This window comes from Geotrypetes seraphini, chromosome 4, assembly GCF_902459505.1.
Source record: "Geotrypetes seraphini chromosome 4, aGeoSer1.1, whole genome shotgun sequence".
Classification (NCBI taxonomy): domain Eukaryota; kingdom Metazoa; phylum Chordata; class Amphibia; order Gymnophiona; family Dermophiidae; genus Geotrypetes; species Geotrypetes seraphini.
Genome location: NC_047087.1, coordinates 236,045,064 through 236,057,820, shown reverse-complemented (window position 1 = coordinate 236,057,820; position 12,757 = coordinate 236,045,064). Strand labels below are relative to the sequence as shown.

Below are 12,757 nucleotides of genomic sequence, written 5' to 3'. Positions count from 1 at the left end.
GAACATGGCCTCCTATCCAAAGACTTTTTTAATTTTCTTAGGAGTCTCTCATAAGGAAATCTCTCAAATGTTTTCCGAATATCTAGATATAGACCCTATATCAACCAGCTCACCTTTATCCACATGTTTATTCACATCTTCAAAGAAATTAAGCAAACTGATGAGGCAAGACTTCCATTGGCTGAAGCAATGCTGGCTCTGTCCCATTACACTATATTAATCTATGTGTTCCGTAATTTTATTCTTTATAATACTCTCCACTATTTTGCCCGGCACTGAAGTCAGGCTTACCAGTCTATAAAAGGTGCTCAAAGTTAGGCGCTGGGTAATCCACACTAATCAAGTATTTTGCAAACTGCTTTCTGAGCAGAATGCCCTCTACAGAATATTAGCATAGCACAGATCTCACGCCCTACTTTAGACATGGCACTTAAAACTAAACTAAACCTTAAGTTTGTATACCACATCATCTCCATAAAGATAGAGCTCGGCATGATTTACAGGTAAATTCAATAAATGAGGGAAGGACATAATAAGAAATTAGAGGTTATGAAGAGGATAGCTAGCTTTACATTTTAAATAGATAGCTTTACATTTTGAAGAAAAAACAAGGTTTTTAGATGTTTTTGGAATAATTGGAATGAGCCTAGGTTCCGCAGCGGGGCAGGGAGGTTATTCCAAATCTCAGTGGATCTGAAGAAAAGGGATTTCCCTAATTTACCTGCATACGTGACGCCTTTTAATGAGGGGAAAGATAGTTTGAGTATGTGGGTGGATCTGGTAGTGTCAGGTCTTGAAGAATTCCAGGATAGTGGGATTAGGGGAGGAAGAATGCCATGTAGGATATTGAAAATTAGGCAGGTACATTTAAAGTGAATCCTAGAAATCACCGGAAGCCAGTGAAGTTTTGACAGAAGCGGGGGAACACGATCGAATTTGCTTTTTGTGAAGATCAACCTAGCCACAGCGTTCTAGATCTGCTGAAGTCTTTGAAGATTTTTCTTGGTTAAGCCTTTCTTTCTTAAGCCTGGTGAAACCTGATGTTAATGCTGGAAACCAACCAAAAAAAATTAGGCACACACATTACATTATTCTATAACACTGCGATTAAAAACAGAGCGTGCTCTTGACCTACCAATGCCCCCTTTTGAGTTGTGTTCTATGAACTGGATACAGAGCACGCCATACATGAATGCCGATTATTGGCAATTAAGTGCCTGTTTACACCTACTATTGGTTGCTAATGCCTAATTTATTAGTTTGCAAATAGGAGTAACTGCCCAGGAAAATAATCTAGGTATCATCATTGAGGATACTTTGAAACCCTCAGCTCAATGTGCGGCAGTGGCTAAGAAAGCAAATAGAATTTTAGGAATTATCAGGAAAGGAATAGAAAACAAAGATGAAAAAAAGTTATAATGTCCCTGTATCGCTCTATGGTATGGCCGCATCTCAAATACTATGTGCAATTCTGGTTGTCATATCTCAAAAAAGATGTAGCGGAATTAGTAAAGGTACAGAGAAGGATGACAAAAATGATAAAAGGGATGGGGAGACTTCCCTATGAGGAAATGCTAAAGCAGCTAGGGCTCTTCAATTTGGAGAAGAGATGGTTCAGGGGTGATATGATAAAGGTCTATAAAATACTGAGTGGCATGGAAAGGGTAGATGTAAATCACTTGTTTACTCTTTCCAAAAATACTAGGACCAGGGGGCATGCGATAAAGCTACTAAGTAGCAGATTTAAAACAGACCAGAGAAAATATATGTCTTCACACAATGTGTAATTAAACTCTGGAATTTGTTGCTAGAGAATGTGGTGAAATCAGTTAGCTTAACAGGGTTAAAAAAAAAAGTTTGGATAATTTCCTAAAAGAGAAGTCTATAGGTCATTATTGAAATGGCCTGGGGAAATCCATTGCCTATTCCTACGAAAAGCAGCATAAAATCTGTTTTACTACTTGGGATCTAGCTAGGTACTTGGGACCTGGGTTGGCCATTGTTACAAGACAGGATGTGGTCTGTCCCAGTATGTCAATTCATATGCTCTTATCTGTGATCCAGGGCCAACTTTAGGTGACATATAGAATCTAGGAGAATGTGTATACTTACTGCATGTGCCTTTTCTGACCCTATGAGGCTAATGCACTAACTTACGGTCAATTCTCCAAGAATGACCAACACTGTGAAAACTTTTCTTATAACACTGGTCCATTGAATTTCATTGTGATCTTCTTGTGGTAAAGTTCATAGAAAATCAAGCACTTAACTACAGGTCAAAGATGTTTTCTGCAGTAAAGTTTCACAGAAAAGTTCAATTTTCTGTGATACCTGAACACGGTGTTGCTACACAAACTCACAAATGAGTTTATTTATGCAATTCCTCTTCTCATGAGATTTCTTTGTACAATTTTTTTGTAAACAGCTTCACAAATTAAAAATTATGTGCAGCAAGAGATCACAGAAAGCACATTAACATCTGCAGACATGGTTACACGTTATTCACCATTTATCCATGTATATTGCAGTTTCACACGTTAGTGCATCAGCCTCTGTCATGCTTTCCATAGGGAATATGATGGAACAGAAATCTCCCATGAAAATAAGCAGCTCTAAGTTCACATTATTTTCCTGCCAAATTCTTCTGAGCTATAAAGGAGCCATTAAACCCCCCCCCCCCCCCCATTTAATATAGCTTCAAATTTCATTGAAGTACAAGCAAGCCTGAAAGAGATAGCTGTGCTCAAGATATGTTGGGCATGGATATCCAACTATTTATCCATAGGGAATAATTCCAATAATATTCTTTTTTTTTTTTTTATCATGCATTCTTTAAAGCAATTTAAATGTATACATGCTGTCTTCCCAAATATGCACTATCTTTACCTGTTTATACTTAACCTTTAGTCTGTCTTTCTTGGCAAGAAGAATGAATTAATCTCTTTACATTAGTGCTTTGTTTTCATGAAAAGTTTCAGATAAAAAACAACAAATAATTAGGTGAGAAGTATTTAGAGCAGTTTGTAGCAACTGGCCTTTCGGTAACTGGCAGCATTCTGTTTGTTATGTTTGAAGGAAACCATTTTGTGGAATGTGTGAGATAACAGTTCACCACAGATAACATACACCATATGAGGAATAGAAATGCCAGTTCCTAAAGTGAAGTTTATGTGCTTTATATATGGATACGGAGGCATGTTTGTATGCAGCCTTTTTTAAAAATAGATGTGCACGTGAGTAAAAGGTGTGGGCATTATTTTTTCCTCCGGAAACCTTGTCAGACTTTCACAGCAAAATGTTCAAGCAAGCTTCCACTTTGAAAATTTCCCAGGAAAACTATACACTTATGCAATTTCACCCTTGTATTTTCTCCAAGTTGATTTGCAGCTTACATTTTGAATTTTTAAAAGTATGGGGCAGGAGGTTGGGGGAAGGGTCACTGGAGTGGGCAGACTTGATGGGCTTTGGCCCTTTTCTGCCGTCATTTTTCTATGTTTCTATGTTTCTAATATCCAGAAAGGCCCCAATTCTACATAGTCCGCCTAAAATTAAGCACCGATTAGTGCAGAGCTAAGCGTAATTCTATAAAAAACTTAGGCACCCATTATAGAATTATGTTTAGTGTGGGATCTAGTGAGGGTTTTTTGAGGAAAGATGTAACTATGGCATGTTTGAAAACATTGGGAACAGTTGCAGTGGAGAGAGATAGGTTGAGGATGTGACAGGAGGGATGACAGTGGGAGAGAGTGCTGAGTAGGTGGGTGGTAATCAGATCAGAGGAGCAGATTTGGAGGAAGAGAGAAGATGTGTGCAGTTTCCTCTTCAGTGATTTCGGAAAAGGTTGCAGAGGTTGAGGAGAGATTGGCAGAAAGGACAGATGGAAGAGGGGTAGGGGTGGAGGTTAAGAACTCAAGGTGACTTATGAAGCCATAATTTGTGGTACTCTACTATATGTTAAACCTTCTTTGGATCGTTATAAAAGCCAGCTTTTCTTAATAATGACGGGAATAGCCAGGCAAATGATAACACGCAATTGGAAGAGTTATGATACACTTAATTATACTTTCTGGTGATCGAACTTATGTTCCAGTTGCAAGTATGAAAGAATTAACGCTGAATTTTTGGGATATAGTAATGAATTTAAAATGGTGTAGAGCCCATTGACATCATTTATTGCTTCACATTAGCTGTCATGTACCTTTTCTTTTTAGTTGATATCCTTACACATCCAGGTGGGAGGGAGGGAAATTATATAGATGTTCTACTTTTATTGGTGAAAGGGAGTGGGGGGGGGGGAGAAAATGATTGTTTTCAAAATGTTTGCATATTTAAAGTGCTTTTCCTGATTCGTTTATGTTTAAATTCTTAAAGATTTAAAAAAACAAAGAAACAAAAAAAACAACGTGAATCTTGTGAACCTTGTTGTAGAAGAACTCAGCCATAGTCTATGGAGAAAATGAATTTATTTATTCATTCATTCAATTTTCTATTCCGTTCTCCCAAGGGAGCTCAGAATGGTTTACAGAAATTTATTCAGCTGGATGAGGTGTATGTGAGAAAAGGTAGCCTCCTTGACACAGAGTGGTGGCTGAAGCAGAGTCTTCGGGGCAGATCCAGGTCTCAGTGTCAGCAGGAGGAGAGTTTGATAGATAAAGAGGTCATGGATGAAAGTAAGGTTGCTGGAGACAGAGTGGGCATTCCACAGGATGCACGAGAAAGGGGAGAGGAGGGGGGAGAGAAAGGGAAAAGAAATGATAGGCTATAAACAGTGAATAAATATTAAAATAAATAAATGTAACCAAAGCCGTTTACTTTCAGCCACTCAAGTATTTCTCCCTGTTTTGGCGGGCTCACAATCTGACTAATGTATAGTACCTGGGGCACTGGAGTGTTAAGTGACTTGCCCAGGGTCACAAGGAGCAGCGCTGGGCTTGAACCTGCAACCTCAGGGTGCTGAGGCTGCAGCCCTAACCACTAGGCCACTCCTCCATTGTACTCTAATCATGTGTGACCTGCATGAGTAGGGCACAATTACAATATTTTGTCTGTTCTAAGAAATCCTTGCCTTCTACAGCTTAATTGTAAGGGTCTCACTGAAACTAAGGGAGACATTCTATAAATGGCGCTCAAAATTTAGCACCAATGTCCTGGAATCAGCACCCTTTGTAGAATAGCATGTTGCACCGGGATTCATGATCAACTTTGGGTGTGAGGAGTTATACCAACTGCAACCAGGTATAGATCCTGGCATGCAAGTTGGGTACAGATTGCCTAAATTCTATAAAACTGAATATATTTTAATGGAATGCCTTTGGCCTGCCCATGCCTCTCCCATGACCACTCCTCCTTTGTAGATCTGCACAAAAAGTTAGCATGGATGTACCATGATTTATAAGATATTTAGATTTTCGTATTTACAGAAAAGATTTTGGATATTTATGCATGTATGTGTGCTCATATGTGGAACAGACAATATGCAGACCATATGGAGATAAAACAAGGTTTCATCAAGATGTTCCCAGGAAAAATATATACAGAAATAACGCCTATTTGAGAAGTCACACATTAAATTCTGCATTCTGGCTGGACAACTACATAAACAGAGCCAGTTTTACCTACGGCGCATTCCGAAAATCAATCAAAACCATTTTGTTTGACAAATTCATCTCCTAAACAGAAGCCTCCAAATGATATATTCTCCCTCTCTCTACCTCGATGTAATTTTGCTGTTTTTTTGCAGTTCCTTTACCTAATTCTTATGTAACTTGCTCTTCTTACATCCTGTACTTCGCTGATTGTCCAGCCTTCTTCGAATGTGAACCGCCTAGAAGCCTTTCGACTATTGCGGTATAGAAGAATAAAGTTATTATTATTATATACAATATATTATATATATTTGTATATAATATATATATATATATTATAAATATACATATACAGAAATTACCCATTTGAGAAGTCACACATTAAATTCAAAAAATTCTTTCAGCAGTGAGGATTCTCTGACAAGAAACTTACTCAACCTGGTTTCCTTCTCATTTCTGCACTTTACCACAAGCAAAGTGACATCACCGCCCTTGCTAAAACTTACTGTACCATGATCCAAACTGTGGCATCTTTATCATGCAACAAATTTTCTGAATTGCAGCACTGATTAAGTATGTCATTAGAGCTAATGTCTATAAGTTGCCAAGTACCTCTTGTACTAATATCTCTGTGCAAGAATCTTCTCTGGAAACTTTAGCACTCAGCATCAAATGAGGCTTCTGACCCAGATGGTAAAATTCTTGTGCGCTGAGATAAGCAAGCGTTGAAAAACTAGGATTAGTACTTGTAGATACAAACCAACTGAGCTTTATCACTGTAGTTTCTGTGGGTCTGGTGTTATGCCTTTCTGTACACTTTAGATATTAGAAGGTATTCTATGCAATATTTAAAGAGGTTGATATTTAGGGTTCATTTTATTAAGGTGCACTAGTGGTTTTAGCGCGCACTACATGCTAATGCCTCCATAAAGCTGGTGTTAGTATTTTCCGTGTAGTGTGGGGCTAGCACGCGGAGTATTGTAGCACGCGCTAAAAACGCTAACGCACCTTAGTAAAAGGAGCCCTTAGTGGTAGGATAGCTAGATAAATTCCTACCTCTTTAAAGCTATATGTATGAGATTGAGAAAAAAAATTCACAAGAAGAACATCAATAAAATAATAATTGCTGTAAGATGAGAGGTAAGTGGGTTAATATAAGTGTAACTATGATCTTTTAACTCCTATGAAGAGGTTAACAATAGCATTTGAAATTCATGACTTCTCTTTCAATAGTTTTTATTTCATTTTGGCGCATTCTGGCGCATTTCGGCGCATTTCGGCGCATTGGAAAAACAAAGTGTTTGACTAAGCTATGGCACCTTTATAATATGAAAAAACAACAACTCCACACTGTTAGGTGAAAAGAGGAAAAGGAAAACATGTGGACACCCTCATCTCATTTGTGTTTGCCTGTTGAGTGAGTTAATATCTAGTGCAGGACTGCCCAAGTCCGGTCCTCGAGATCTACTGGCAGGCCAGGTTTTCTGGATATCCACAATGAATATGCATGTGAGAGATTTGCACGCCAAGAAGGCAGTGCAGGCAAATCTCTCTCATGCATATTCATTGCGGATATCTAGAAAACCTGGCCCGTCAGTAGATCTCGAGGACCGGACTTCAGCAGCCCTGATCTAGTGCTTAAAAGAGTTCGAGAGCTAGTCTCGACGGGCAACTATAACAGTAGGCTGGATGGCCCAAGTTGATCGCCCATTCTGAGACTGCTTGAAGGCTTGTAGGGAGGTAGTAGGGAAAAAAGCAGGAGAGAAGAGGTAGGTGAGGAGGGATGTGATTTCCCGCCGGAGAGTGTTTGGATGAGAGAGGGGAAACAGGGCATGATGGGTGGGGATATATAGTCTTCATGCCTCCAAGGAACAGTGTGCTTCCCGGTCCCTCGGAGGCAACTTGGTAAGAGTTTGTGCCTGTGGGATGCACAATGGTGGCTGGAGCAGGCTGTGTGGTTGCTGTTGGGGTGCCACCAGTCAGTGCCACCCCCCCCCCCCCTTAGTTGGCATGCTGCAAAACTGGGGGCTGTTCTGCTGCGGTAGCTTTGCACAGGCCCAAGTGGTCCTGCGGTATCTTGGGTGGCAGAACTGGGGACTGTTCTGCGACTGTGATTTTTGGGCAGGACCCAGTGGTTCTGCGGTATCTTGGGTGGCAGAAAGGGCAGACTGTTCTATGTCAGCAGTTTAGGTCAGGACCGGGTGGTTCTGTGGTATCTTGGGCTTCAGAACTGGGGGCTGTTCTGCAGCAGTGGTTTGGGGCAGGACTGGTGGTCCTGTGGTATCTTGGGCTTCAGAACTGGGGGCTGTTCTGCGGCAGCAATTTTGGGCAAGACTAGGTGGTTCTGCGGTATCTTGGGCTTCAGAACTGGGGGCTGTTCTGCAGCAGTGGTTTTGGGCAGGACTGGTGGTCCTGTGGTATCTTGGGCTGTGGGAGAGAAGAGGTAGATGAGGAGGGATGTGATTTCCCGCCGGAGAGTGATTGGATGAGAGAGGGGAAGCAGGGCATGATGGGTGGGGATATATAGTCTTCATGCCTCCGAGGAACAGTGTGCTTCCCAGTCCCTCGGAGGCAACTTTCCCTCCCACACTCCCATTGTGATTATCGGGTTCACTTGGGAGATTCGAGGTTTTAGGGTTGTCGCAGCGGCGGTAATCCCGAGCTACAAGGTTTTGGCTCATCGAAAGATGAGCAGGTATTTGGTAGTCAGCTCAGTTGAGTGGCGATGCCGAGGGTCAGGTGACCCTGACATGGGGGGTATGGAGGTCCATGCCTACCCCCTAGCCTCATCAGGGGATGAGCAGTTAAGGGAAATTGAGCTCAGGTGAGCGAATCTGCTTTGATGCAGGTGGTAAGGAATGGGACATGGAGGTCCATGCCAGCCCTTAGGCTCTTGCTGATGTGCCAGAGTCAGAGGTATACAATTTTGAGTTCTGGCAAATTGCAATGTTTTGTAGCTCGGGAGCTGAAGCAATTGTTGATTGCTTATTGGTTGTCCCCAATAAACAAAGCTGCGGCCTGTTTTTACCATCAATAAAGTGTCTGTGGTTTATTTATTGTCCACATTATTGTTGTGAATATATGAGCTTTGGTAAGTTAGTACAGTGAAGGGCTTGGTGACTCAGGTGTGAGGGGCGACAACTTGGCCATTCCAGATCCATATGTTATAGGGTTTGTTTGTTTGTGTTTTGCTTTTTGTTTCTTTACTGTTTCTTCAGAGATTTTAGGGAGTGGGAGGAGGTTTTATGGATGAGGAAGAACGAGAGGTCACTCTCTAAAATTGAAAGGGAATAGATTCCATACGAACATAAGGAAGTTCTTTTTCACCCAGAGAGTGGTAGAAAATTGGAATGCTCTTCTGGAGTCTGTAATAGGGGAGAACACACTCCAGGGATTCAAGATAAAGTTAGCCAAGTTCGTGCTAAATCAGAACGTACGCAAGTAGGGCTAGTCTCAATTAGGGCGCTGGTCTTTGACCAGAGGGCCACCGTGTGAGCGGACTGTGGGCACAATGGACCATCGGTCTGATCCAGCAGCGGCAATTCTTATGTTCTTATGATTGGGGTGGAAGAAAATATAAATGGGCATAATTGACACAATTGAATACACTGGATGTACACTTGACTCCACTGTAGCTCAGACTGCCAGCCTATAGATCATAGGTTCACAACCTTTTTTAAATCAGAACCCACTTTTTCAGTGAATGATTTGATAGCACCTCCCTTTGGGTAAACTATATTGCACATACTATATATTGAAAAACAAGGACAAATTTTTTAAATTATTTTATTAGAAGGTAATAACAATATTGAGGGGTTAAAATATATGAGTAAATTATTGTAAGAAAAATATGATTTAATGTATTAATAATTGGATGATGGGGGGGAATAGTTGTTTCATTTATATTTTGTGTATTAAGGTGCATTTTATGCAATCTTTTAATGTTATATTATACTAGCTGATGCCCCGGCGTTGCACGGGTATTTAATTATAGCAATAACACTGTAAATGGATTCAAATAAAGATACTTTATAGTGGTGAATGAAATTATTTTTTTACAGCTTAATAAAAAGTACAATATTCAAATTATAATGTGAAATATTTGACAAAATGAATACAATACAACTAACACAAAACTTGATTATAAACAACATTTTTAGTTTCACCTCCTAGAGTAAGAACATATAAATTCTTGGGTGAACCCACCCTTGAGCAAGCAACATAGAGTTGTGGGCCGCGAGACCCCCAGAACATATCACCCCAGGTAGTGAGGGATCTGCATACCAAGTTTTGTTCAAATCGGTCAAGCCGTTTTTGAATTACTGTGAGAATGGCAGCTTTTTACATTTTTTCCATTGACATGAATGGGTGAAATCTGATTTTCTGTTTGTAGCTCCGCCCACGTGTGCAGGTGGGCCGCGAGACCCCCAGAACATATCACCCCAGGTAGTGAGGGATCTGCATACCAAGTTTTGTTCAAATCGGTCAAGCCGTTTTTGAATTACTGTGAGAATGGCAGCTTTTTACATTTTTTCCATTGACATGAATGGGTGAAATCTGATTTTCTGTTTGTAGCTCCGCCCACGTGTGCAGGTGGGCCGCGAGACCCCCAGAACATATCACCCCAGGTAGTGAGGGATCTGCATACCAAGTTTTGTTCAAATCGGTCAAGCCGTTTTTGAATTACTGTGAGAATGGCAGCTTTTTACATTTTTTCCATTGACATGAATGGGTGAAATCTGATTTTCTGTTTGTAGCTCCGCCCACGTGTGCAGGTGGGCCGCGAGACCACCAGAACATATCACCCCAGGAAGTGAGGGATCTGCATACCAAGTTTCGTTCAAATCGGTCAAGCCGTTTTTGAATTACAGTGAGAATGGCAGCTTTTTACATTTTTTCCATTGACATGAATGGGTGAAATCTGATTTTCTGCTTGTAGCTCCGCCCACGTGTGCAGGTGGGCCGCGAGACCCCCAGAACATATCATCTCAGGTAGTGAGGGATCTGCATACCAAGTTTCGTTCAAATCGGTCAAGCCGTTTTTGCATGATCGCGGTACATACACACATACATACCTTCGATTTTATATATATAGATGTAATGCACTGCCATTGTCTGAAAATTCAATAAAGTTTATATAAAAAAAGAAGATAACAACAATATTGATGTATTGCTCACAGTATGATTAAATATATATATATATATATATATATATATATATATATATATATATATATATATATATATATGTTATTTAAAAAATGAATATTATTAGTGAGAGCTGAGCTTGATGTGATGAAACTGCCATCCAGCATCTGCTCCTTCCTCTCTCTCCACTTCCCTTCATGTCCGCTTCCCTCTCTCTCACCTCTTCATTTCCCTTCAGTATCTGTTACCCCTTCCCCCCTCTCCCTCCACTTCCCTTCAGTGCCACTCAACCTCTTCCCCTCATTGGGCCACCTTCCTCCCTTCCCTTCCCTGAATTTGCCAATTGCTCAAAGGTCCTCAATGCCACCTCAATATGACTTGGACACAAAATGCCCCCTTTAGAATTCTCAGCGCCCATCGGTGGGTGATAGCGCCCCCGTTGGGAACCACTGCTATAGATACAGCTCGTGCTGGCATTGGCTTTCCCTCTGATGTCACTTCCTTACCCTGCGACTGGGAAGTGATTTCAGAGAGGAGCCAAGCTGGCGTGAGCAGCAGGCCAGAGAAGTTGCTCGCACTGGCGAAGATTTAAAAAGGTACAGGGGAATGGGGATGGGAGGGTGTGAGTGTGGTGTGGGGGTGGAGAGGTGCCAAAGCCCCTACCAAGATGGCACCCAGTGCAGTCTGCCTCCCCCCAGACCCCTTAATATGCCACTGGTTGACTTTATGATGAGTATGACTTATCTTGCTATTTTGCTGGTATTTTCATGCCAAAGTCTCAGTATTAGCAATTTTGTCTTTGGGGGTGGTTTCTTGCTATGAATTGTTTATTTATGGTTGTTTTTTCCTTTAGGTGGCTTTGGGAAGGGTCTGATTTATTTTATCATTGTATTTCTTTTCTAGATTATTCTTTAGATTTTTTATCTTGTAAACTACTTATATTCCTTTTTAAGTGAGAAAGCGGTAAAGAAAGTCAATAAGCTTGTAAACTTGTTAGAAGCCATAATTGCATGAAGACTTTGCATAGCTGACTGACCCTCAAAACAGGCATCAAGCCAAAGCATTGATGCTGGGTCCACAACAGTGGTTGCTTGAAGCCGTCGATAAACAATGGCCTATGCTGGATGTTGATTCCTTCTGTTTTCCTTAAAAATTGTTATCTAATATTACGTTCTGGTGGGTTTTTAAAATTTTTTTTATTGATTCTGTTTTTGAGTTGGTCACTATCGCCTTTTATTTCATTTTGACTATATATATCCAGCATATGCTACTTCTGCATATAGCAGTGCTGAATATACATAAACTATTTAAACACTGTAGCCTGGTATTAAAATAAATTACTGTGTTTGAATATTAATCTGACAGTTTAAAGGTATATGTGTACTGGGTCACCTAAAGAAATGCTGTATTTTATTGAACATGAGCATGACCTGTCACTTAGTGTAAGCATGTGACAGAGGAACAATTTCACAGCTGCTGTTCCCAATGATAGTAGGTTAATAGTAAAACAAAGCGCACATTTTCCTACCTGGAATGATTTCAAACAGATGTTTCCCAGGTTCCTCTGGATTAGGGACAAGCTCTGTTACCTGGTTCCCTTGCAGTGGAATAAAACCCTAGAACAATTTAAAAAAAAAAATCCCAGTCAATGACATAATTATCCAGAATGATGAGGAACATTATACAGTGCTATATTATACTTTTTTTGTAATAGGAGTGTACTTTAACAAGTCATTTGAGGTGGTACGTCCTCACACCTCCAGATGGTGAAAAGGGAATAGACCCTCTAAGACCTCCTTTTCCTGGGCCCTCTGCTCAGAGTGATAACTTTGATAGCTTTAACAAAATACTGATTTTCCCAGAAAGGATTAGCATGTTGTGCAAGTTATGCTATTTTAGCACAGGGTGGAAAAATAACTGGACATAACGGAAGCTTGTGTTGATAACTACCCCCCCCCCCTTTAACTGACCACTAGATGGTATTTTGAATTTTAATTTCATGTCTCCCTTTTATGTACTGATAT

At 40.6% G+C, this 12,757-nt stretch overlaps 1 protein-coding gene across 5 annotated transcripts in view; it reads right to left on the bottom strand.

Moving 5' to 3' along the window:
* The window catches only part of ARHGAP22 (Rho GTPase activating protein 22), a 285,773-nt gene that overhangs the window by 182,078 nt on the left and 90,938 nt on the right, over positions 1 to 12,757 (bottom strand). The window contains exon 3 of one of the 5 annotated variants that reach the window (XM_033943090.1): positions 12,262 to 12,349. The exons of the other annotated variants lie outside the window; for them this stretch is intronic. Within the exon in view, the coding sequence (XP_033798981.1) occupies positions 12,262 to 12,349 (88 nt within the window). The remainder of the gene's footprint in view (positions 1 to 12,261; positions 12,350 to 12,757) is intronic. 5 annotated transcript variants of the gene reach the window in all.